At 41.9% G+C, this 27,768-nt stretch overlaps 1 protein-coding gene across 1 annotated transcript; it reads left to right on the forward strand.

Moving 5' to 3' along the window:
• The first annotated feature begins 1,570 nt into the window (after positions 1–1,570).
• BMPR1A (bone morphogenetic protein receptor type 1A) lies at positions 1,571–27,768 on the forward strand. The gene is made up of 11 exons (XM_056130468.1): positions 1,571–1,789; positions 6,905–7,067; positions 10,241–10,343; positions 15,715–15,811; positions 15,943–16,042; positions 19,326–19,470; positions 20,098–20,290; positions 21,803–22,100; positions 23,169–23,344; positions 25,899–26,029; positions 26,116–27,768. Exons 1-11 carry the CDS (start codon positions 1,723–1,725, stop codon positions 26,239–26,241), a joined length of 1,599 nt encoding a protein of 532 aa, XP_055986443.1. The 5' UTR covers positions 1,571–1,722; the 3' UTR covers positions 26,242–27,768.

Here is a 27,768-nt window from a genome sequence, read left to right on the forward strand (position 1 = left end):
TTCGCCTTACAAGCGGCCAACATGGCCAACCCGAGTTCGATTCCTCCGCCCCTCTCGGAGAGCCCGGCAAGCTACCGAGAGTATTCGATATGCCAGACACAGTAACAACAAAGTCTCCAATGGAGACGTTACTGGGCCCGCTCGAGCAAATCGACGATCAACGGGAGGGCCTTTACCTTTTACCTTTTAGATTTTATTTTTAGTTGAGATTCTGGTTTAGTTGAGCTGTTACTAATGATAATTCATTGTACACACTATTCCAACACCACCCCCCATCACCTGTGTACACCCTCTCTCTCTCAAGGACCTCAAATCCCCTCCCCCAACTCAATTATGTGGATCAGGTATTAGCTATACCTCTAGATATTTAAAGAGCAAATAGAAATGAGAGTGATCGGCATTATAAATTCAGAGATTTTTAAATGAAGCCATATATAATATGCATAACACGAATAACATCTCACACTGTAAACCTTACTTTCTCAGTATTGAATGCCTTTGGAGAACTAATTGAAAGAAAAAATTCTTAGGTAGAAAGTTCAGCTTATTTATTGTAGAATTCATGCCAAGAGCAATTGTATCATGAATAAATAAAATTACTTTCATTCAGGATTTTTATTCAGGTCATTATGCAGTAAAACTTTCAGGCAGTAAAACTGCCTGAAAGAATAGGGTGAGAAGCGGGAAACAATCAGATTCATTATTGCCAAGCCTTCATTGGATTATATATCATATCCATCTTGTTCATTTTATCCCAATGGAATAAAATTTAATTTTTTGGAAAATAATATTGGCTAGGTAGATTTCTGCTGATTTTGCTTTAATGATGAAGCAAACTAAGCATGTGTGATAGTCCAGGTGGACTTTTCTATCTATAGAGCGAATGATTTAAAAGGTTCAGGATTCGTACCACAGCTCCTAGGATTTGAAAGATTACTGATGAATCAAATGCACAACGGTAGGGCATTTGCCTTGCACGCAGCCAACATGACCGACCCGAGTTCGATTCCTCCGCCCCTCTCGGAGAGCCCGGCAAGCTACCGAGAGTATCTCGCCCGCGCGGCAGAGCCTGGCAAGCTCCCCATGACGTATTCGATATGCCAAACACAGTAACAACAAAGTCTCCAATGGAGACGTTACTGGGCCCGCTCAAGCAAATCGATGATCAACGGGAGGGCCTTTACCTTACCTTACCTTACCTTTACTGATGAATAGCTTAGCTTTGTAAAATTCGGCTTTTCCTGCTTATCTTAAATATATATTTAGAAAAAATTTTGATAGTAATAAAAGCAATTTACTTTAGGACAGCCAGAAGACACTACTGAGATTATTTTATATATTTATTTATCTATCTTTCCATAGAGTGAATCCAAAGTTAGGAGTGGTGATGACCTGCTACTAAAGTGATTAAGCATTTGGAATACAAGTGCCTTTCCCCCCTCCTTAACAAAGTTGCTTTTAATTTTAAAAGGTATTTTATTTGTTTAAGGGTATATTTGGATAATTATTTTACCTTATTTCAGATAATACCCCAAAATACATAACTTTAAAAAAGTTTTTCTTTTCTTTCAGGAGTCGGGAGAAAGCAGTGGAAGTTGAAGTTATTGTCAGATGATTGAGATCTTTTACAAGAAAATCCCATTGAATAAATGTCATTGTAATTAGTGACATAACAGAACCACTTATTAAAGGTTACTCTACAGGAAAAGTTAAAATTAAACAATGAGTCATCTGTGTATTTACATCAGATTATTGGGAGCCTGCTTGGTCATCATTTCTCATGTTCAAGGTAAGTCAGTATTCACTTAAGTAATCGTAATCTTACCTTTTTTTCAGTATGTTTCTTTTTTTCAGAAGCAATACTGTTTTATATCATTGTTTGCGATGTCTGGTTTTACATTGGACATCTGTTTGTACTACTTTTTGATCACCACCACAAGTCGAGTCTTCCATACATCACCTTGTAGTTTAATATCCATCCCCTTTCCATCCCCTCCTCCCCCAAGTCCTCTTTTCCTTTGTTAACCTCCATCCTGGCTTTGTTTTATTCGTTCTGCCATTATACTCTGTCCTTGGCCCCTGAGTCTGTTCTCTTATCTATAAGATATGCATGATCATATGCAACTGTGTGAGATAAAGAATATTTGTTTTCTTACTTTTAATTGGGGCCTCTCCCAGTGATGGCTCGGCTGGCCCAGCCCAGCAGTGGTACTTGGGTGGCCGCACAGTGCCGGGGATCAAACTCAGGCCCTTGCGGATGCTAATAGTTTTCTACTACTCCCCTGGCCTCTGAAATAAAGTATAAAATAAATACCTGGCCTGTTGTCGGCCATGATAGGTACTCAAGACTCAGATTCAGAATTGCTGTCTCCCGCAGGGAGAAAGCAACAGGGTCAAGGGCATATGCTTAGGATACTGGTCTTGATTCTGGGTGGATCCCCAGGCTGCATGACCCCTCGCACCTCTGGGCATAACAGTCATGGCCCCAAGCACTGCAGGGGTGACCCTAACCTTCCGCCCTCTGGCCTGGTTAACCAAGTATCCCTGGGTTTAACTCCCCCACTCCCAAGGCCTCCTTCCCCCTCACTTAATAAAATTCCTGTTTTTTTAAAATACAAAGAATACTTTAAGTTAAAAATTATTTCATTGTTAAAAGCCTTCAAGTGTCTGTGGACTTGTGTGGGAATACTGAAAACTTTCATAGAGTACTGTCGTTTTATGACCAGTATTAAAATTTTACTGTTGTGTGTTCACAGCTTGGGACTTCCAAACAGGAAGTTATTGTGATGACTCGTAGGATCAGATGGACTCTATTTACGCATGAACTTTTTCCTGTATGGTTTAATTAGGACAGTATTTTAAACCAGAGAGGCAGTACTGCTTTGCAAAAGAACTTTAGATAGAACTTATTAAACATCTTTATTCTCAACCTTGGCTTCACATATTACCATTTCAAATACTCTGCTTTCAGTATTCTGATGATAATCAGAAATATTGACGGTAAATATCTTTTGGCTTTTTTATTTAAAACATGAATATGCCTGAAATCTTACTTCTGTTTTTCTTTATTTTGGTTATTTTCTGTTTTTCTTTTGGGGGTAGAGCTGGCCGTGGGATATGTGGTTGGAGCCACATCCTGTGGTGGTCAGCACTTACTCCTGGCTCCGTGCTGAAGGATCCTTTTACTGGGGGAACCATGTGGTCCTGGGGATCAAACCCTAGTACAGGGCAGGCAGGAGCCCTGCCCACTCTCCTGTCTCTCCTGCCCGTCCACAGTGTTTTGTATTTAATTAAGTCCTCTATTCAGTTATGAGGTTTCAGTTTGAATCCAGCCATAATCAACATTTTTACAGGCCCAAGAGAGTACAGCAAGTAACCCGCTTGCATTGCACCTCAAAAAACCCAGGTCCAGTCTCTAGCATTACATAGGTGCCCCACACCTGACTCCTGCCAAGTGTGGGGGGGGGAGGGGGGCATGGAATAACTCGTGGTTTGTGGATGAAAATTAGGACTTGGATCCTTGATTTCTCGGTGTTATTTCTATCACTTGTAATTCTTCTTTTATGCAAGTAGTTTATTAAAAATCAATTGCATGTAATTTTGATGTTTGTTTTCTATAGTTAAATTGAACTTCCTTCTATTGTTATAATAAGATTGGGGAGGGGGGCAGGCACATCCGGGGTACTCAGAGCTTACTCCTGGCTCTGTGGATCACTCAGGGATCACTCCTGCTAGTGCTCAAGTAACCATATGTGGTGCTGGGAGTTGAACCCAGGTTGGCCGCATGCAAGGCAATTGTACAGTTTACCTGCTGTACAGTCTCCCCAGCCTTGGAAATAAGATCTTAAAATTGTTAAAGACTCATATGCCCTCTAGTTCTACACTCTGAGTAAATGAAGGAGGCCTGGAGAAGTGACATAACTTGTCCATGGTCATCCAGCTGACTGAACTGGACAACAGTAGACCAGAATCCATATTTCTTGGTGGATTTTTTCCTGCTTCCCTCTCAGCATCTCCCAACTGTTCCCTTACAGTTGATGTTTTGGGAGTTTGCGGGGGCGGGGGAGGCGGTTTGGTCCACACTTGGCAGTGCTTAGTGGCTATTCCTGGCTATGTGTTTGCTGGTTGTGCTGGTTATTCCTGACGGTTTTGCGGACCATGCACTTTTGGAAATTGAACCGCAGTTGATTGTGTGCAAGGCATGCAACCTAACCCCTGTACTATCTGTACCTTGAGCTACAATCCAAGTTCTTAGCATCAATGAGAACTTTTAAGTTCTTTAGCATTTTAGAGGATTGTGAGGACCTTATTAAAATTTAAGGCGGGCCAGTGATATATACAGAAGGTAAGGCATCAGCCACTGCTCTGGACCTTGATTCAAATCCCCAGCACTGCAGATGGTCCCCTGAGCACTTCCAGGGATCACTCTTTAGCACAGAGCCAGGAGTGATCCCTCAGCACCATTGGGTGTGACCCCAAATCACCACTACCTCCAATTTTAGCGTATGGAGTCATTAAAATTTATTTAGCAACAATTACCTTCCTGTTCCCAATATATGTATATGTATAATTTTTTTTTTAACTTACATGTATGTTTTGGGTGGATGTCCCAGGAAATGTTCTGGAGGCCTGGGCTCGTATCTAAGCAGTTCTCAGCTAACTGGGCCTGAAAATTAGTGTGAGGGTCTAAAGACGTGATGCTGCTTGGGCTCTGCAATGTGGGGGATTGTCTAGGCTGCTGGCAGGGCACCTGGTGATACTCAGGGGACCATGTGGTGCCGGGGTTGTGACCAGGGTCAGTAGCATGTAAGGTGTAATCCATGTGCTCTCCAACCTCTATAATGTATTACTGTTTTTCCTTTTCAGTGGTTCATCTCTCCAGTTTGACTAAATTTAAAGTCACGTTCACTGTGCATTAAAGCACTTATTTTTTAAATGTTTATAATAATACATAATTTCTCTTAATATTTCATACCTTTTGTCTCTACATTTCATTTCCTCTGTATGGAATAGTCTTAATCAATTTCAGCTGATTCAGAGGAAGGAATTACTAAAACGTTGTAATTCTGTTCTACTCTTATAAGCCCGTAATATTTAAGTCCCAAATATGGCTCTCCCTGAGAGAGAGAACACAAGGGATTGCCCTGCCACAGAGGCAGGGTGAGATGGGAGGGATGGGGGTGGGAGGGATATTATCCATGGTGGTGGAAAATAGGCACTGGTGGAGGGATGGGTATTTGATCATTGTATAATCGAAACCCAAGCACAAAAAATTATAAATCTACAACTGTACCTCATGGTGTTTCACTAAAAATTAAAAAAAAATTTAAAAAAAAGGGACCAGAAAAAAAAAATATGGCTCTCCCTGTCATTTGAAACTACTAGACTTTCAGGAAAAGTACAGTTTTATTTCTCTAAGCTGGCCATAGCCCTCCAGTAACCTTCAGATTCTGGCAGAATGGTCTGGATTTGAACCAGTGACCTTGAGGTAAGAGGCACCAGATAATGTGATTAGTCTCGCACTCTCACAATTCCCTTACTCAAGCAGCTCAAGTCTAAACCAAGGTGCTTTGTAGCTCCAGGGTCACATAAGTGGCACAGATAAAGGGCTTGCTTTTTAAGCTGGTCAAAGCGTGAACTGAAGCGTTTAAGCAAAGAATAATGTTTTAAAAATTGGAAAAGAAAAAAACTGATTGTTAACCCTCCTTCTTCTCTGTTTGCTGGAAGTGGCAGTGTTGCTTTGGTGATCAGGGGTCTCATGCACTTGGCTGTGGTGCTTAGGAACTTGACTGTGGGAGTTTGAATGGCTGCGCATGTCATTGCAGTGCTCAGAGACTTCATCCTGGTACTTGGTGCTTGGGCACACTTTGGTTTCTTTGCTCTCCAGGGAACACGCATTTGGTTGCAGTGCTTACTTGCTAGTTCTGCTGCCTGCTTTGGTCACCTTCTCTTTGTTGGATGAACTAGCATACTGAGGATTGCACACTTGCGGGGGCAGTGGTGATTAAAAATAGCAGTGACAGCGAGGTCACAAACGCGGGGCAGTGCTGGAGATCCAACTCTTGTGTTAAGGCTCGCAAAACAGGCACACTGCAGCTGTCCCCTTCACCCGGCCTACGGCCCAAGAACCTCCTCCTTATTATTTTATTAATAGTGTTAATTTGATTTTAACCTCCCAAACAGTGGCCTGGCATCTGGGCCATTCCTAATAGTCCAGTGCTCAGGCCGACTGGATGCATTGCTGCTTAAGGCCACACCCATTGGTGCTCAGGGGTCTCGAGGGCTACCCACACCAGTGCTTGGGGGCTATGTGCTAAGGATCGAATTCAGGTCCTTGTGCATGCATGGCGTGTGCCTTTGACCACTGAGCTTTCTCTCCAACCCATGTAGCGGTTTTTGTTGTTTTTGTTCTTGTCCCCACCCCCACCAGGGATTCAACCCAGCACCTCAAACATGCAAGGCAAGTACTCTAATGCTAAGCTACCATCCTCGGGCCCCAAATGCTCTATTTTTTAATGGTTGGCAGTAATCCCAGCCTTTCCTGAAATTGTTTCCCACTTTGTACCTTCGTGCAAGTTATGATCATATTGTACCCTTTCCCTAGTACAAAAATTGTGACATTGTTACGGATTGCAGTACATGGGATAGTAGTTTTGTGCATACTGGATTATTAGTAGATGTGTGTTAATTGTGTGGATTTATTTTTTCATTGTCTCTTTGATCAGGTATTCATTAAAAATCTAGCAGTCCAAAAGGATTTGCCTTTTTGAAATTTGGTTTTTAATTAGCACATTAGCTTCAGTCACTGTGATAAGAAAGCTCAATCTTTTCCTTGTTGAAAATTGAAATCAAAGAATTAGCTTATCAGAAATGGTTGCTTTACACATTTTATCTTTGAATACAGGGCAGAATCTAGATAGTATGCTCCATGGAACTGGGGTGAAACCGGACTCCGACCAGAAGAAATCAGAAAACGGAGTAACCTTAGCACCAGAGGATACCTTGCCTTTTTTAAAGTGCTACTGCTCAGGACACTGCCCAGACGATGCTATTAATAACACATGCATGTAAGTATTTTATACAGTCCTTCGGGTTATAAGAATAGGGTTACACTTAGTGCTATTTTAAGAGCTGTTTGCATTTTCTATTCTTTTTCCTTTAACTTTATATAGTATCTAGTCCAAGAGCCAAAAAGCTTCTTACTCTGTTCAAAGGAATGTTTATTACCACTAAGTGATTAATGGCTACTTTCTTAGAATAAATTGTAATATAGCTTTTTAAAGTAGAGAATAGGAACTTGATATTTGTTCAATATTTTTAGTTTATTTGGTGATTCCTTTTTTGTTTTGGGGCCACACTGGTGGTGCTCATGAGTTACTCCTGGCCCTGTGCTCAGGGATCACTCCTGGTGGAGCTTGAGGGAGCATATGGGTTGAATCCGGGTCAGCCACATGGAAGGCAAGCTCCCCACCTGCTGTGTACCTGCTCCGGCCCCTTCCTCAATAGTTTATTGTAGAAAATTTAGAGGTTACCCCCTCCTCCTCAAACTAAAAACAACACATACCTACATGAAAATTCACTCAAAGCATTTTGAATCTACCTTCGTTGAAATATTTTTTAGACATATAACACACATCTTTTTTTTTTCTTTTGGGGTTTGAGGTTTGGACCACAATATTTTTATGCTTAGGACCTATTCTCAGCTCTGTTCAGGGCTTACTTTGTTTTTGAGGGTCTTTTACATTTTTAATTTTTTGAATTTTTTATTAATTTGAGTTACAAAGGGTTGTTTACAGTAATTGGTTACATTCAATATTTCAACACCAGTACCACCACCATTACACCTTCCCATCCCATTATTTCAAATTTTCCCAGCACCACCCAAGCCTGACCCAAAAGCAGATGCTGAATAATTTATCTTGTATTGCTTGTTGGGCTGGAGTGATAGCACAGCGGTAGGGCCTTTGCCTTGCACGCAGCCAACATGACCGACCTGAGCTCAATTCTTCCACCCCTCTCGGAGAGCCTGGCAAGCTACTGAGAGTATCTCGCCCACACGGCAGAGCCTGGCAAGCTTCCTGTGACGTATTCGATATGCCAAACACAGTAACAACAAAGTCTCCAATGGAGACATTACTGGGCCCACTCGAGCAAATCGATGAACAACGGGAGGACAGTGACAGTGACAGTATTGCTTGTTATGAATAATTGACTAAAAATGCTCCCAAAAAGTTTCCTTAGAGGAAAGTGTGTGAAAATTGTTGTATCTCATTGTGAAACCGTTTAGTCCCTGTATTAGAGATCATTAACATGTTGTTAGAGTTTTGAGTCTTGTGTGCCAATATCTGTGTATATATACATATATACATATATATTTTTTTTTGGGTCAAGATTGGTTGTCTTCAACCTTACACCCCATCAAATGTGGTGTGCTACTCTTGGTCTATATATCAGTGGCAAAATCGTATGAGCTGTGGCACGGCAGCCAAAGCAGCATTGGCTGACTTTAGTCAGCGCTTAGGAGACACGTGCAGTGCTGAGGGTCAAGCCAGGGTCAGCTGCATATACGACAACTGGCCTTAACCCTATACTAACTCTCTGGCTCTAATTTTGTTGTTTTTTTTTTTTTTACAAGAGGCTTTCCATTTAAGTAGTATTACGTAATCCTCTTAATTTCCCTACTTGGTTATATACTTTATGCTAAAGTTTATACTATGTACTTTATGTTAGACCTTTTATATAGGATCATGTAATTATTCCTATTCCATATTCTTTGGAAAGATTGAAAAATTAGCTTACCAGCCCAAAAAAGTTCTTTGAAATACTTAGTTTTACTGTTAATCATGTCCCTGTTGTAATGATAAAGGTCAGTGCCTTGTTTTATACTTTATTAATAATTTTCTGAATGCGACCAGATATAATGCACAGAAGTTTACAGAAACTTGAAATCATGTGATGTAAAATGTGTACTCCTGAAGCCATAGGATGCTTTATCATGCCTTATTTACTGTTCATTCCCTGGGGGTTGTTGACTTTATTGTAACCGGTGGGTGGTCTACTGTATGTAGGCAATGCTTGCAGTGCTTCCCAATAGCCATCGCTAATTTTTTCATCAAATTTGTCTATGATACCTGTCCGGTATTCATGGGCTATTTATCAGTGGCTAGTAAATCAAAATAAAAGCTCAGCTATCAATTATATCACCATTTCACCCCTCTTATCTCCTCACAGAAAATTGATAATTCTGTACTTTTTTTTTGGTTTGTTGTTTTTTTTTTTCGTTTTTGGTGTTTGGGTCACTCCCAGCAGTGGTCAGGGGACTGGTCAGTGCTCGGGATTGAAGCCAGACCTCTAGCATGCAAGGCATGCACTCCAGCCCTCTGAACCATCTTCCTGGTCCTAGAATCCCCTTTTGAAAGAAATGTAGTAGCTAGTGATTAGAAAGCAGGTGGGCTGAGGATGTAGCTCAGTGGTAGAGTACCAGCAGGGCTGAGCACCAAGCCAGGAGCCTCCCCTAAGTACTGCAGATGTGTCCCCAAAACAAAACTGGTTATTTCATAGACTTTTATAAGCCAGCGTTCATAACCCCTTGACCATGGTTAACAAAGAGAAGTTACATTGTGATAGTTCTTGTTTGGGCGACTTATTTAATAGAAGTCTTTTCCAACTGACATAAGACTTTTTTGTTTTCAATTATACCTTTCGGGCTAGGCTGTGGCATCACAGTACTGCTTATTCAATTTTTGTTTGTGTTTGGGCCACCCTCAGCATTGCTCCTGGGCATCTCCCAGTTCTGTGCTCGGGGGTTGCTTCCTGCAGGCAGTGCCTGTGGTGAAACCTGGCCTGGCTGCTTGCAACATCAGTGTCTTACCGCTGGACTGTCTCTCTGGTTCAACAATTTTAATTTGCTTTGAAACCCATGTGGTGTTTCCAGTAAATCACACGTGAGTGTAATTCTAATTTTATTTCATTGTATTGCATTTGGGGTTACACCTGGAGATACTCGGGGTCTTTTTCTGGCTCTGCTGTCAGGAATCACTCCTGGCAGTGCTCAGAGATGCCGAGAATCCAACCCGGCTCAGCCACATGCAAGGCAGATGCCCTACCCACTGAACTATCACTCCAGCCCCCGCAATTCTAATTTTAAAAAAATCAAGGCGTTCACATTCAGACTCAGATTTAATTAATTCTTTCTGGGGTGACAGTATCACTTATTTCTTTTAACCTACTTTTCTTGTAGAACTAATGGACATTGTTTTGCCATCATAGAAGAAGATGAACAGGGAGAAACCACATTAGCTTCGGGTTGTATGAAATATGAAGGATCTGATTTTCAGTGCAAGGTAAGATTTGATTTGCATCCCATAAAGAAAGCGAGCAGAGCCTTGTGAATCGCCTTGTGAATCGCTGATTTCCACCTCCCCACCCCAGCCCCCAGGAGAAGTTCTCAGGATTGGTAGTAACTTGGAAGGTTGTGTGTTTCAGCCTCTTGGCTGATGTTAGAAGCCCTCACACAGTGCATGGCATCTATGTACTTAGATTCAGGTACTCGCTATTATCTCCAGTAACAACCTGATCTGATCTGTGATGCTTTTCCTGCCAGTACTAAAAATCTATGTTCTGGCCTCTCTTTGAACCATAAGGAGTAATCTGAACTCTCTTTAATATGAAAGTCACTTATGATGGGACAAAAGTGGGCTTTCTTTCGGGGAGGGAGTCCTGGTTTTCTCCTAATACCTGTCAAAACATGTCAAAGAAAGCGGTGGTTAGAGCAGCATTTCTTAGCCAGGGACTATATAGATGCTATGGGACCCAGATATTCAAGGGGGTCACAGGTAAAAATGGTGTCAATGGGGGGCTATGATGTTAGGGCCATAGAAGGCCTGCAGAATGATTTGGTCTGGCCTTGGTACCTGATGGGACAGACAGGCACGCTTCTTGTCAACAGTATTCTTGTCAGCAGCCCATAGCCATCTGTCTCTGTTGCATGACCCGCAATGATGATACAAATATCCAAATGGCCCTTGGTAGTAAAATAGAGTTTTCTGACATATTCTTCAATCGCAACTGGGGTCAGTCCAAAATTACTTCTAGAGGGGGGCAGAGTGATAGTACAGCGGGTAAGGCATTTGCCTGGTACATGGCCAACCCAGGTTTGATCCCAAGTACCCGGTTATGGTCCTCTGAGCCTGCCAGGAGGAGTCCTTGAGTGCAGATCCAGGAGTACACCCTGAGCACTGCTGGGTGCACACTCCTGCCATAGCAGCAGAGGGGGCCAGGGGCGGGAGAGGAACTGGGACATTGGAGGTGGGAAATAAATATACATTGGTGAAGGAGTGGCTGCTGGAACATTATATGACTGAACCCAACCATGAACACCTTTGTAACTGTATCTCACTGCGGTTCAGTAAAAAAAATAAAATAAAACACGAAATCGAAATTTTCTTTATCCTCTGTTGCCTACTTCTTGTTAGCAAAACAAACGTTACTTGTAGGGATTCTCGCACTGCTAGAGACCCTTTCTTGACTTTTCTTTACATTTTCTCTGAGTAAAGCCTTAAGTGCCTTTTTTGAGGTTTAGCCTTCCTGAAACTTAGATGCTTTGCACTACTTATTCACCTGTATTTTTTTTCTTTCATCCTTCAGTTAAGTTTTCTTGAGATTATTTCATCTGTGTAAACTGCTAGCATAAATCCAAGTAAATCCAAGTAAACCTGAGGAAAAGGCAGAAAATTATAAATAATCGATATAGCAAAGAAGCAATACTCTTGACCTGTCTTCCCTGACAGAATCTGCAGGGTTTTTGGAAGGCGGGGAGGAAGGCACATTTAGCCCTGTTGGGGGCTGCGCCTGGCTCTGTGCTCAGGAGTGCCCCCTGGTGGTGGTTGGCACCACATCTGCATGTGGTTAGTGAATAGTATCACGTGCAAGGCAAGTGCCTTAATCCCTGTTCTATCCTCCAGATTATTCTGATAGAATCGTGTTTGTTTGTTTTTTTTTCCTTTTGGTGCCTTGGTCACAGTCAGGGATGCTCAAGAGTTACTCCTGGCTCTATGCTAAGGAATTACTACTGGTGGTGCTTGGGGGACCATATGGGATGCCAGAGATTGAACCCGGATTGGTTGAGTCCATAGCAAGTGCCCTACCTGCTATACTATCTCTCCGGCCCCTAATAGAATCTTCAGTCCTGATTTTATCATCTGTCTAGATTGGTGGTTCTCCCAAGTAGTACCAAAATGTCAATATTCAAGTTAAGTTGCTGGATGCTCTGTTTTCAATCAAATAAAACTTCACACATAATTGCTAATGATTACAACCTTTTTGGTTCATTTGTTTTCGGGCTATACCAGACTCTGCTTAGGGGTTACTCATGACTCTACACCCAGGAATCACTCCTGGTGGTGCTCGGAGAACCACATGGGATGCCAGTTGTCAAACCCCTATCTGCCATGTACAAGGCAAACTCTCTACCCACTATACTATCTCTCTTTTATTTGGTGTTCATCTTATGATAGTTAGTGGCATATTTTATATCTGGTTAGGATTTCTTTTCTTTTTTTCTTTTTGGGTCACACCCTGCAATGCTCAGGGGTCACTCCTGGCTCTGCTGCACTCAGGAATCACTCCTGGCGGTGCTCGTGGGACCATATGGGATGCTGGGAATCAAACCCGGGTCAGCCGCATGCAAGGCAAATACACTACCTGCTGTGCTATCGCTCCAGCCCCTGGTTAGGATTTCTTAAAAATCTCTCAAGGACATTGTTTTGTTTCAGGAGGGGGAAAAAAAACCTTGTGAATCCTTAACAAAACCCTTCTCATAATCTGGAAGCTTCCCTGCTTTCCCCTTTCTTAAGTAAATTCTTTATGAATTTAACAAAAGAAACAATGAAAAACTGGCAGTTTAAAATCTTTTAATTTAATTTTTTTAATAACATTTTTATATTTTGCCATTTTCCTCACCAGGAATGATGCGGCTTGCTTTTTCCACTCCAGGTTCATTAACTTCAAAACAGTTCTTTCAGTCCTCAGTTCTGAGCATCTACTACCTGACTGCCTCTCTTTTCTTTGCACTTGGACACTCGTCACTAATCTTACATCTTCTGCATCTCAGTCTCGGGGTTACGATAAGATCATCATTACCCTGCTACGTTATTGCTGTAATAAAACAGACTGTCTTTTTTAATTAAATATGAAAAGAGCTTTTGACCTTTTCTTTTTAAATTTAAACAGTTATTGTTTTTATTTCCTCCCCTTTCTCTTCATTGTTGTTGCTGTTGTTGTGGCAGCAAGCAGGGGTTCCACACATGCCTGTCTTTGATGTGTGCACGCTGTTAGCTGTGATGGTTGTTTGGGGTCGCCCCTGGGGCTGTAGTGCTGCTGTGCTCACCCTGGGGCATGGTGTTTGCACATGTGTTCTCACACTCTCAGCTGAGACGCCCAAGGTATGGGTGTGTGCTTGCTGGATATCTCTGTTTGACTCACACACATGCTCTCCTGACTTCAGACTCCATAACTGTGGCATTGACACATGTTTTTAGTTGTGGTACATGCAGGGAGGGGTACACCTTTTTGTGGTGCTCGCAAGCCCATCTGTAGTCTGGTCAGAGATCCCTTGCAGCACCTGGCATCACAGACAGCAAAGCTACGAGGCTTCCGCTTGGCACACACGGACTCCAGGCATTTGAACTCATGACCATCTGCTTGCAGGAGAAGCATTCAGAAATGCTGAGCCATGAGCTCATGACTTTAGAATACTTCCTTTTTTAAACAAGCAACGGATTAGTATGATGAGGCAGACCAAAATTGGACTGAGGAAATTGCTCAGGGGGCTGGAGCTGATGAATGTGGGAGCCCTGGGTTCACTCTCCAGCATTCTGCATTCTGCAGTCCCTCGAGCACCACCAGTGTGGGCTTACCTCGTCTGCAAAAAAAATTAGGCCAAGAGTTTGGTGGAAAATACTTACAAGCAGCTAGAGATGGAACTCAGTGGTAGAGCACTTGCCTATGTGTTCAAGGCTCTGCGTTTGATCTCTAGCACAGCCAAAAAGGTAATTCAGAAATACTTATAAAACTTCATCTAGGTTATAGTCTGTATTCCCACACACATGTAGGTTTCCCCCCCCCTTATGATCAACTAGCTTATGATTTTCACTATTTTCGCACAGTATCTCAGTAATTGTTTTTGCTCCAAAAAATATTTGGTAGAGGTAGGGGGGGCGGGCTGCCAGGCAGTGCCCGAATGTTCACGCTGCACTGTTCAGCTGAACCAGCGGCTCAGTGAAAGGGTCTGAAGATGGGGCAGAATAATCAGGCCCCACAGATCCGGGATTACCTAGACCCCCCCTGGAGCAGTTTGGTACCCCCCAGGACTACAACCAACATTGCCCAGGGCCCGAGGTTTGTGCTTGCATGCTTAGGAGACCATCTAGTGCCAGATCGAACCTAGGTTAGACAAGGCTAAGCATGTACCCTTGCTACTATCCTTCCTTTAACTAAAGTTTTATGCATTCTTTTGATATACCGAATTAGAAATTGTATTTTTATATTTAAAAGAATTGATTATTTGAAATTATATTTCAAATAGGTTATTTCTATATTACAAATATATATTTACTGGTTTTGGCATATCGAATACCCCACAGATAGCTTGCCAGGCTCTGCCGTGCGGGCAGGATACTCTTGGTAGCTTGCCAGGCTCTCTGAGAGGGATAGAGGCTTTTGGGGCAGCCTCTAATCACCCTTGTAATATATTTATATATTTACAAATATATAAAAATATATATTTGTATTTCAAATAGATAATCAATTCTTTTATTTTTATTTATTTAATTATTTATTTGTTTTTGCCTTTTGGGTCACACCCGGCGATGCTCAGGGGTTACTCCTGGCTCATGCACTCAGGAATTGCTCCTGGCGGTGCTCAGGGGACCATATGGGGTGCTGGGAATCGAACCTGTGTTGGCCATGTTGGCTGCGTGCAAGGCAAACGCCCTACCCGCTGTGCTATCGCTCCGGCCCCTAATCAATTCTTTTAAATATAAAAATACAATTTCTAATTCAGTATACCAAAAGAATGTATAAAACTTTAGTTAAAGGAAGAACAGTAATTAGGGTGCATGCTTAGCACTGTGTCTAACCTAGGTTCAATCTCTGGCACTAGATGGTCTCCTAAGCACGCAAGCACATAGCCTCGGGCCCCTGCGCACTGCTGGTTGTGGCCCTGGGGGATTGTCTATTTGTCACAGAGGGTAGGGCATTTGCCTTGCACGCGGCCGACCCGGGTTCGATTCCTCTGTCCCTCTCGGAGAACCTGGCAAACTACCGAGAGTATCCCGCCTACACAGCAGAGCCTGGCAAGCTCCCCATGGCGTATTCGATGTGCCAAAAACAGTAACAACAATTCTCACGATGGAGATGTTACGGGTGCCCGCTCGAGCAAATTGATGAACAACAGGAAGACAGTGCTACAGTGATTATCTGTTTAATTGGAGGGCAGGTTTGGGCCACATCCTGTAGTGCTCAGAGTCTACTCCTGGATCTGTGCTCAGGAGTGAGTCTTGGTGGTGCTTAGGGGATCGGATGTGGTGTAAGGGATTGAACCAGGCTTGGGCACATACAGAGCAAGCGCCTTACCTTCTTTACTGTCTCCAGCCACTTTATTTTCCACTTAATATATCAAACCATTTCCAATTTTTATCATTATTTTTCCTCTAGGATTCACCAAAAGCTCAGCTACGAAGGACGATAGAGTGTTGTCGGACCAATTTATGTAATCAGTATTTACAGCCCACGTTGCCCCCTGTTGTTATAGGTAGGTTAACGAATGAGCATGGTTCTCAGTAAACTATTTATCTGGCTTTAACAGTACACAAGCATTCCAGAACTTAATATTTTAAAATAAAACATGATGATTGTTTACTTCCCTCTCTGCTTTCGTTTCAGGTCCGATTTTTGATGGCAGTGTTCGTTGGCTGGTTGTGCTTATTTCCATGGCTATCTGCATAATTGCTATGATCATTTTCTCCAGCTGCTTTTGTTACAAGTAAGAAGATATTGTATTGTAAGAAGATATTGTATTGAATACTAGATATAAATAGTTGTTCTTAAAGTCGAGTGACAGAAAACATTGAGCACTGCGTTCCCAATTAGGAAATCATTACACTGTGTACTTTGGTGATGTGTTTTTAGTTATTTTTATCTGGTTTTTGGTTTTTGGGACACACTCGGTAGTGCTCAGGACTTAGTCCTCACTCTGAGCTCAGGGGTCATTTTTGCTGACTCAGGAAACCATATGTGGTACAGGGGATGGAACCCAGGTTGGCGGCATGCAAGGCAAGTACCCACTGCACTGTGTTCCATTAATTTAGCTAGATACTAATTTTCTGAAAATATAAGACCTGGCTACTATTTATTAATTGACTCCAACTTTATGCTTTTATATTCATGAGTACTTAAGACTTTTTTATTTACGCACTTTAAGGACCAGAGCAGTAGTACAGGAGGTAGGTCTCTTGCCTTGCATGTTGGCAATCCAGGTTTGGTCTCTGGCATCCCATATGATCCACTGAACCTTTTCAGCTTTTCAGGAGTGATCCCTGAATGTAGGCCAGGAGTAAGTTCTGCGCACCACTAAGTGTGGCCAAAAAAATGGGAGAGAAATTTAGAGTATGTTTCTCTCTCTCTCTCTCTCTCTCTCTCTCTCTCTCTCTCAGTGCATACATATATATGTATATGTAAATCTATATATATATGTAGATAGATAGATAGATAGATAGATAGATAGATAGATAGATAGATAGGGAGGTGGGTGGGGGAGACTGTCATGGATGGAACCCAAGTTGTCACATGCAAGGCAAGTACCCTACCCATTTTACTATCTCTCCAGCCTTGAGTGTTTGAATGTTTGAAATCTATCCTAAGAAACCAATTGATTATCCATTTTTGGACTTCAGAGTTTTTTGTGTTTAGTCATAATTTCAGAAAACAGTTACCAAAAAAGCAGAGTTGTAAGAGGAGACAGAGCATAAGCTTCAGTGATGAAACCATTGTACTGGCATATCAGGTGTGTAAAGAGCCAAGCCCATTAATATATATGCAAGCATATAAAGAAATTCAATATATAATAAAGAGAACATTTCAGACCACTGAGTAAAAAATATGGATTATTTGAAAATTGATATGTCAAGGCCAGAGCAATAGTACAGCAGATAGGGTATTTGTCTGACATGCAGCTGACCCAGGTTCGATCCCCAGCATCCCATATGGTCCCCAAGCACCACCAGAGCAACTCCTCTGAGTACAGAGCAAGGAGTAATCCTTGAGCATCAACAGGTGTGGCCCAGAAGTCAGCAATAACAGCAAAAAATAATTATGGGACTCAGGTAGCCATATGATTAAAAAAAAAAAGTGAAATCAGTTCAATTTAAACCTAAACCAAAAACTTTTACCAAAAGTTACTATACCGAAATAATGAATTTTAACTAGATTGGACCTATAAATTTCATGTATTTAGTGAATTGGAACTGTATGTTCCCTGTCTGCCACCCCCACCGACCCCCACACCTGTGCCAGATTAAACCCAGAACCTCACACATGCAGAAATGTCATAACACTGAGCTGTACCGCAGCCCAAAACTATATATACAATATATAGAAGACCTCTCCACATAAACTTAGAAATAAAAAAACTTTATGATGCTGTCTATGTAAAAATGATCCTTTATTCACCAAAGGGCCCAAGTAGCACCACATCCTTGGTCTGCTGTCCCAGTTGGCTGGGTATCACTGGGAATGGCTCCAAGACCTCTGAACCCTGCTTGGCAGGTCCCCCCAAACCCAAATTAAAGTAGAATAAAATGAAACTTTGCTCTATAGCACAGTGGGTAGGGCGTTCGCCTTACAAGCGGCCAACATGGCCGACCCGAGTTCGATTCCTCCGCCCCTCTCGGAGAGCCCGGCAAGCTACCGAGAGTATTCGATATGCCAGACACAGTAACAACAAAGTCTCCAATGGAGACGTTACTGGGCCCGCTCGAGCAAATCGACGATCAACGGGAGGGCCTTTACCTTTTACCTTTTGCTCTATAGCAAAGAGTTGATTTCTTAAATACGACATGCTTCTTTAAATCAAATGAAAGAAATCTCGTAGTTTGTTGAGAAAAGCGCCCCCCAAAACAATATACACAGGAGGAGTCTGGGATGTTTACCTCAGTGGGAGAACACATGCCTTCCATATATGAAGTCCTACGTGAGATCCCTGAATGAGATCCCTGGTACCAAAAAAACAAGCAAGCAAAAAACTCCACATGATTTATCTATTAAAAAAAATAGGTCTTAAATGTTTAATTAGGAGATCTTTTCCAGAAGTATGTTGAGTTCTGTTACTAGAAGAATAATAAATAAAGAGATTAAAAAAAAAATCAGGCGAACTGGAGATACAAGCAAAAAGGCCAGCATGTAGTAAAGAAGTAGAGTAGCACATTTGCCCAGCATATGAGGCTCTGGCTTCATTCCCAACACTGAGGGGGAAAACAAAATAGTGGCAGAATGAATTAAAGCTAAACGAGATATATCGTAAGCAATTTTGCAGACAAATTAAATTTGAATTCTTGGGGCCGGAGAGGTAATACAGTGGGTAAGACATTTTCCTTACATATGATTGACCCAGGCTGGATCCCTGGTATCCCATATGGTCCCCCAAGCCCTGAGAAGAGTGGCTCCCTGAGCAGAGAACCAGGAGTAAGCCCTGAGCATGGCCGGGCATAGTTTAATGCTTGGATCATTCCCTGTGGTTCTGGGAAATCATGCGGTCAAGCCCAGGGCCTCTTCTCTGCAGTTCCGTTGTACTTTTTGTTTCCACACCTCACTGGTAGTGCTCAGGGGTCACTCCTGGCAGGGCTCAAGGGACCATGTAGTGTTGTGGGGATCAAGCCTGGGCCAGCCGCATGCAAGGCAAGTGCCCTGTCTTCTGTATTACCTCTTCAGCTCCCATTGTACATAGTTTCACAGAGGATTAATTCTCCTTCAACAAACTAATGTTGTACATGATGATTTTCGAAGAAAAGATGATACTGTTGATAACCTCATACTTAATTTGAGAGGTTGGAGCAACAGTACAGCAGGTAGGGTTGTTTGTCTTGCACATGGCCAGCGCAGGTGTGATCTATAGCATCCCAAGCCCTGCCAAGAGTGATTTCTAAATGCAAAGTGAAGAACGAGCCCTGAGCTCTACTGACTGTGGCCCCAAAACAAAACTAAAAGATCAGAAATATTTAATTTTATTGTAACTGAATTTTAATGTAAATTATTTTCTGATTTTTTTTAAGACACTATTGCAGGAGCATCTCAAGCAGGCATTGTTATGATCCCACTTTGGGACAGGTTGAAGCATTTATTCCTGGTGGCGAATCATTGAAAGACCTTATTGACCAGTCACAAAGTTCTGGTAGCGGATCTGGACTACCTTTGTTGGTAAGATGAAATGTCATATAAACACAAATGCCTTATTGATACAAAACATATTCTCATACAGTGGTAGAAACATTACAAGGCACATCTTTATTTTTGAAGATGGCTGCAATAATGCAAGATGAAATTAGATTAAGAGAAATAGTGAAACAAGAAAAATAAAATGCGCAGGTAAGGGATCCAAAGCAAAACTGGGAACAAAAATGTGGTTTGAAGACCTTGTTAGAAGTCAGCTCATAAGTTACGCTTTTGACTCTCAATTTGAAGAATAATAAGCTTAGAGATGCAATAATAAGCTTGCATCTCTGTGTCAAATTGGTTGGATAAAATAGAACTATTTCAGATTGTGAATCAAAGGAAAGTTTCTCCCACAGATCATTTTAGAGAGGATATTTGCCTCAGTGTGATACTTGATGATTTATACAAATCCTAGTAGCTCTGGGATGGGGCTCAAGTGGTATATGCATTGCATATACGAGGCCCTTGATACAGTCCACTGCACCTCAGTCATGCATGCACACCAATATATTCTGTATGTGCCCGCAATGTATCTTCGGCCCACACTTTTCCTAGTTTTATTGAGCCTCAAAAAAAAGAAAAGTCAAAGCCATTTTGCTTTTTCCTTTGAAGGTTCAGCGAACTATTGCCAAGCAGATCCAGATGGTTCGACAAGTTGGTAAAGGTCGATATGGAGAAGTATGGATGGGAAAATGGCGTGGTGAAAAAGTGGCAGTCAAAGTGTTTTTTACCACCGAAGAAGCTAGCTGGTTTCGAGAAACTGAAATCTATCAGACTGTGCTGATGCGCCATGAAAATATACTTGGTGGGTACACGTTTATTTTAGTCGGGTGGGTATATATTCTGACAGGGTTCATGGGACGCAGTGTAAGAAACCTGCTGCATGAGCTCTGGTGGGTTTTTCGTTTGGGGCTTTGGTTTGGGGGCCACATCCGGTGGTGATCAGGTCTTGCTCCTGACTTTGTGCTCACGGATCACTCTCTGGTGGTGTGGAGGACCGTATGGGAGACTGGGGATGGAACAGACCTGCCCGCTGAGCTATCTCTCAGGCCCCTAGCCACACGAATTCTGAGATCCAGTAGAATACAGTTTAAATGCAACCCAATCCTGAATGCCACCCAGCCAGTTTATGCACTAACATCTGAGGAAATTGTGACTTTCAAACTAGTTTATTGGACTTACTCATATAATGAAAACCAAGTCTTTTATTGCTAATTTAGATGATTTTTGCCTTTTTATAATCTTAACTATCTCCGCTTCCTAGGTTCAGATCAGCATGGTCGCTGGGTACATAAACTCATCTAGCTTTCCTGACTTTTCTTTTCAGCTACTATTTCCCTACCATTTAATTTAAAGTGCATTGCGTATTGCCCTGCACCCTGAAAGGCTGGGCGGAGAGTTCGCATTGGTTTTCTAGTGCCCTCAAAAACAAATCACCAAAACCAGGATGACTTTAAAGCATCGAAACTTTGCGTCTCAGAGTTTTGGAGACCAGAAGTGTAGGCTGAAGATGAGTTTTCTTAGCAGTCCCTGTGGTCCTAGGGCCTTCTCCCCTCTTGTAGGAAAGCCAGTCACTAAATTAGGGCTCACTCTTACGTAGTATAACCTCATCTGAATGTGATTGTATCTCCCAAGACCCTATTTCTAAGTTAAGCACCAAGTAGACATGAGCTGTAGGTAGGGAACACTATTCAGCCTAGCTCTCAGGGACGGTTTCCTAAGGGAAGAGAAGGGAAAAGAGGCCAGGTTTTAGAGAGACAGACTGAGAGGGGAGATGTGAGGAGGCATTTGTGGGCAGACGGGCGTTAACTTAGGAACATTAGTTGCAAGTTCTGGGCTTTATCAAGAGTGTTCATTTTTAAGATGAAGAGTCCTTTCCATATTGTTGCTTTTAGTTCTTCATGTTTTAAGAATTGTTATGTGTATTGATAACATTTCCCCCAAGGTTGTTTCATGTGATCTTTTTTGTAATTGTATTGTCATTTTTATTGTTAACCTTAAGGTTGTCTTATATTTATTGAAGTCTTATAAAGTTATTTAATTAAATCACGAAAATTTTGCTAACCATATTCAAAGGACTTTTGTCCGACATACTGAATTTGTATTGCATTCTTCATTTTCACTTTTTTTCCCCTCCTCTGGGGATTCCCCCAGAGCCTCACACGTGCAAGGGAAATGCTCTCTTGCAGAGCTACATCCCTGGCCAAATTAAGTTGATACTGTTGACACATTATTCTTCATAACCTGAATGAACACTTAAGATTATTCCTAGCCACCTCTAATAACGAACCTGTAACGTCGTCCACCCATCAAACAGGTTTTATAGCAGCGGACATTAAAGGCACAGGCTCCTGGACACAGCTCTATCTGATCACTGACTACCATGAAAATGGCTCTCTCTATGATTTTCTGAAGTGTGCGACCCTAGATACCAGGGCTCTGCTCAAGTTGGCGTACTCAGCTGCCTGTGGTCTGTGCCATCTCCACACGGAAATATATGGGACTCAAGGGAAACCTGCAATAGCTCACCGAGACTTAAAGAGCAAAAACATCCTCATCAAGAAAAATGGAAGCTGCTGTATTGCTGACTTGGGCCTGGCTGTGAAATTCAATAGGTCAGTGTGGTTCTCCTGCTGTTTCTAGTTTGCAAACAGAATAATGAGTGCAAGAGTACTACTACAGATAGGATATTTTATCCATTGGAGGGTATTTTTATAATATCTAGTATATATTTAAAGGCTATATTTTAAATTTTTTATTCAGAGTCTGTGATTTATAATACGATTAATAATGGTTTCTCATGCACATAATTTCAGTATCTCACTTCCTCACCCCCAGAGCACTTGTGTGGATCAGTTCTCCTATTATGTTGCCTTTGGCCCTTTGTTGCTTATTTTTGTGTATCTTTAATTTCCACATGTGAGAGATCATCCTGTACCTATCCTTCTGACTGACTTGATATGTCAGTAGGTATAATTTTTTGAAACACGGGTGCTAATTTTCAAAAGAGGGTTGGCAGTGTGACCCAAGTGACGGGAGCACATGCCTTATGTATGAGATCCCAGATTTGGTCCCCACGTGGTCTCACTAAGTACTGCTAGGCGTAACCCTGGTAGCCCCAACTTCCTCTGACAGTGGCCCTGAGCCTATACAACAATAGTGTTGATCGTGCCCATTTTGTATGGACTAGCCTCATGGATTTCCTTTGGGATTTTTTTAAAAATTTGGTTTGGTTTGGTTCTAGGGTTACACCCAGGAAAGCTCAGTAGTTACTCCTGGCTCGCTGCTCAGAATTACTCTTGGTGGTGCTCATGGGACCATGTGAGATGCCAGGAATCAACCCCATGTCAATCGTATGCAAGGCAAGCGCCTTACCCACTGCGCTATTGCTCTGACCCCACGTTATTTTTGGTTTGGGGGCCATATCCAATGGTGCTCTGGTCTTACTCCTGGCCCTGCACTCAGAGGTCAATTCTGGAAGTGCTCAGGGTGGCCAAATGTGGTGCCAGGGACCAAACTCTGATTTGCTACGTACAAGGCAAGCACTCTACCTGTTCCCTCTTTGGTCCTAGCTCCAAGGGTTTCTGATAAGGGAGTGTGGAAAGACAGACAGTTTGTGCAAAAGGTCACAAGAAGTCAAACTTTTATTGTTAACTCAGTCTGGACATTGTCCTCTCTTACAGTGATACAAATGAAGTTGACGTGCCCTTGAATACCAGAGTGGGCACCAAACGCTACATGGCTCCCGAAGTGCTAGATGAAAGCCTGAATAAAAATCACTTCCAGCCCTATATAATGGCTGATATCTACAGCTTTGGCCTGATCATCTGGGAAATGGCTCGGCGTTGTATCACAGGAGGTAGGCGTTATGGTAGTCTGTTTTAGTTATGGTTATATTCACCGTTTGAAAACCAACATCTGTGGTTATGTGGTTTTAAGGTCATGTAAGTCAGGTATCCTCAGGACCACTCCCCAATCTGATGCTTTTATTAGAGGGGCTCATCATGTCGCTGCAAATAAGATTTATTACATAAAGCTATGATTTTTAATATGCATATATACAGGATATATTTCAGATCTACCTTTACATGCAAAATATTTAAATACAGCTAAGATTGATTGCAGTGAGAAGATACAAGTCAGATTAACAGTGGGGGGAAAGGTCAGAAGAAAGTGAGCACCAGCTTCCAAAAATCCTCAGTGGAATGACAGAGGGTGTGCTTAATTTCTCCAGCAACTAATTGTGACAGTGTGTGAGATGTCATCTAGGGAAACTCATTACACACTTAGTACCCAAAGATTTTACTGACGGTTGGTTACATGGGCACCTTCTACCTAACATGTACGGAAGTGCTAAATTCCCAGAAAGATTGCAGGTATTCAGCATAAATCGTACTGTTTGTGCAGTGGGCCACCTTATCATTTATGGATTTTTTTTGTGTGTGTAAGGTACTGGGCTGGAGCAATAGCACAGTGGGTAAGGCGTTTGCCTTGCACGCGGCCGACCCGGCAGACCCAGGTTCTATTTCTCTGCCCCTCTCGGAGAGCCCGGCAAGCTACCGAGAGTATCTCGCCCCCACGGCAAAGCCTGGCAAGCTCCCCGTGATGTATTCAATATGCCAAACACAGTAACAACGAAGTCTCAGAATGGAGACGTTACTAGGCCCGGTCGAGAAAATCGAACAACTGGAGGACAGTGACAGTGACAGTGACAGTATAGGGTACTATTTTGTGTACAGGTAACTTCCCAGGTACCAACCAAGTACCAGATTTGAAAGGACAGCAGTGTCAAGAGCTGCTAATGTTAACCCTTTTCCAAACACCATGTTTGTCTTTCTACCGGAAAATAAAAGTCATATATTAGTGGGAGTAATTGTGCTTATAGATAATTAAAATTTACTGTGAGTGTTTCACTGTCCCTTAATTAATTAGTCTTGGTTTGGGGCCATGCCTGCAAGTGCCCCTGGCATGTGGGACTGCACTGGGCTTAGCTGTGTGCTAAGCAAGCACCCTAACCCCTGTAGCATCATTTCGGCCCTTCCTTTAATTTTCAGAGATACTTGGTTATATTCCCAGCTCCAATTAGGATCCGGATTTTTCTTTAAAAGTGAATTATCCTGCGCGTATGCTGCCCCAGCACCTGTGTTGCTGCTGCATATTTGGGGTCCCCAAGCATACGTCTCCCCTCTTGAGATGCGGACTTTCATACCTTCATACATTAACTTTGGGGTGTGTACCAGGGCTCTCTTTCCACTCTGGAGAAGCCCATGTTCTCTACAGTGAGAAGCCCATATAGCATGTTATTCTCTCTCTCTCTCTCTCTTTCTCTCTCTCTCTCTCTCTCCCCCTCTCTCCCTCTCCCCTTTCTCTCTCCTTCTCTCTTCCCCTTCCCTCCTTCCTCAGAAGTTTCAAATTAAACCTGTTTTTACTAAAAAAAAAAAAAAAAAAAAAAAAAGGTCATCAGTGGCCAACGATGTGACTCAGCTCTAGAGCATTCTCGCCTTGCATGTATGAGGCCCTTGGTTTAATCCCCAGCATGCCAAAATTAAACAGCAAAAGCAAACATCTGCTCTATGTTTTTTTTTTACTTCTTTATATAGAAGTCAGTCTCCCCTCCCCCCACCCCATCTTTTTTTAATTGAATCACAGTGAGATGCACAGTTACAAAGTTGTTCATGGTTGGGCTTCAGTCATATAATGTTCCAACACCCATCCCTCCATCCCTTCACCAGTCACTAGTGTACATTTCCCACCACCAGTGTCCCCAGTTTCCCTCCTGTTCCCCCACTGCCCCCCACCTGAGTCTATAGTAGACACTTCTCTCTCTCTCTGTCTCTCTCTCTCTTTCTCTCTCTCTCTACTTTCTTCCCATCCCACCATCCCCAGTCTCTCCCCTTTACTTTCTTCCCATCTCTCTCTCTCTCTCTCTCTCTCTCCCTCTCCCGCTCTCTCTCTCGCGCTCTCTCTCACACACACACACACACACACACACATACACACACACACACACACACACACACACCCGGTTTGCAATACAGATACTGAAAGGTTATCATGTCTATCCCATTACCTACTTTCAACACTCAGTTCTTGTCCAGAGTGATCATTTCTAACTATTACTGTCATACTGGTTCGTCTCTATCCTAGCTGCCTTCCGCTCTCCGCCCCGACCCCCGACCCCCTCACCCCCCACTTCTCGCCACACACACATACTTGTGGCAAGCTTCCAACCATTGACCAGTCTTCCTTCTGGCCCCTGTTTTTCCTAGTCTTGGATATTATTAGTCTCTCTTTTTTTTTTTTTACTGTAGGAATCAGTCTTATGACCATCCTTCAGAAAGAGTCACTAAGTAGATTTCTGTTTTTTTCCTGACTGCCAGTTCTTCCCCATTATGTTTTCTCATTCCCTTTAGGAATAGTAGAAGAGTACCAATTGCCATATTATAACATGGTACCTAATGATCCTTCATACGAAGATATGCGTGAGGTTGTATGTGTTAAACGTTTGCGGCCAATTGTATCTAATCGATGGAACAGTGACGAAGTAAGTGGAGCTCAGTTTCCTGGGGAGGTGGTTGGTAATTGTTGCGAAGTATTTTACCTACTTATTATATGGTCTTTGCTTTTCAGTGTCTACGAGCAGTTTTGAAACTGATGTCAGAATGCTGGGCCCATAATCCAGCCTCTAGACTTACAGCTCTGAGAATCAAGAAGACACTTGCCAAGATGGTTGAATCCCAAGATGTAAAGATTTGACACTTACATAATCAGGAGGAGACATTCTAGACTCAAAACTGTTTTCACCCATGGAACAGGGTGGAATTAGAGTAGAATAAGGAAGTTAATTTGGTTCTCAGACTCTATCCTCACTACAACTTCACAGGCTGCTAATATTAAACCTTTCAGTACTCTGTAGAATACAAGCTGGGAACTTCTAAACACTTCATTCTTTACATTTGGACAGCTTTATTTTAAATATGGTTTTTGATGCCTTTTTTTATTGGGTTTTTATGAACTGCATCAATACTTCAATCCCGATTAAGTCTCCAGTCAAACTCTGGGTACTGAATTAACCTGTTCATAAAATGGTGCTTTCTGTGAAAGCCTTAAGAAGATAAATGAATTCAGCAGAGATGGAGAAATATACAGTTTGCCTTCTACCAAGAAAATTCAATCTGTTTGTATTCTACCTTTGTAAACAGCCTATGGATTATGATCTGTTTGGGATACTGCTTAGTTTGTGATAGTTTTGTCATGCCTTGATAGCAGTGTGTGTGTGTGTGTGCGTGTGCGTGTGTGTGTGTGTGTGTACATGTGTACGTGTGTGCATGCACACATGTACACCAAAACTCCTCTGCTGCCATTTGAATTAGAAAATAATTTATGAATGCAGGAAGACATTGGTAATGGTTGTCGGTTTTGTGCTTTAAAAATGCATTATCTGACTGTGTTTCGCCAATTATATAAAAGCCATTTCAAGTGAGCTAGCTTTTCCAACAACTTTAATTTTTAACATAAAAGTTGATATAAGGCCAAAAGAAGTTTAAAGTGTATAAATTTGGACTGTTTTCCTCCCACAAATATCCTTTTTTTATTTGGCAGGGTATGGGTATGGGGGAATAATTATTATTTTTATCATTAGAAGATTCCTATCCAAAGTTGGAACTTCCAATGCCTTGAATCCTCTAAAGAAAAGCACTTCTTATTGGAGTGCATTACTCATTACTGCATTTGATAGCAATATAAGTGCCTATAATCATGTTCTTTATTTTCAGTAACATTTAAAAGGGAAATTATTTATATTTTGTGTATAATATGTTTTCTTTACAAACACCTCCTCTTACAAACGTATTTTATGTATGTACATACATTCTGACTGTAGAAACCAACTCACCTCTATCTCACCTTCATCTTTTAGGGTTCTTGTAAATTAAGACCATCAAAAAATTATAAAATTAGAGCTACATATTAATACATTCAAATGTAGTATATCAAATCTAGAATTTTATTGATTTCAGACAAAGACTTTCATTAAAATTATCTGTTTTCTTTTATGAAAGGGTCCTCTAATTATAAATTTATATTTCAGAGCAGATATAAAATTATCCATTTGCTGTAAGATTTGAGGTTTCTTTCCAATTTTAGTAATGTGCTCTCCAAAGCAGACTTCCAAGATTTGGGATTTTTATTTCAATTTGCAACTTGTAAAGACAAAAAAGTTCAGTATCTAATAATTTTATCTATTCTGTATAGTTATTACTCAATAAAATACTGCATATTTTA

Source organism: Sorex fumeus, unplaced genomic scaffold, assembly GCF_029834395.1.
Source record: "Sorex fumeus unplaced genomic scaffold, SorFum_2.1 ptg000078l, whole genome shotgun sequence".
Classification (NCBI taxonomy): domain Eukaryota; kingdom Metazoa; phylum Chordata; class Mammalia; order Eulipotyphla; family Soricidae; genus Sorex; species Sorex fumeus.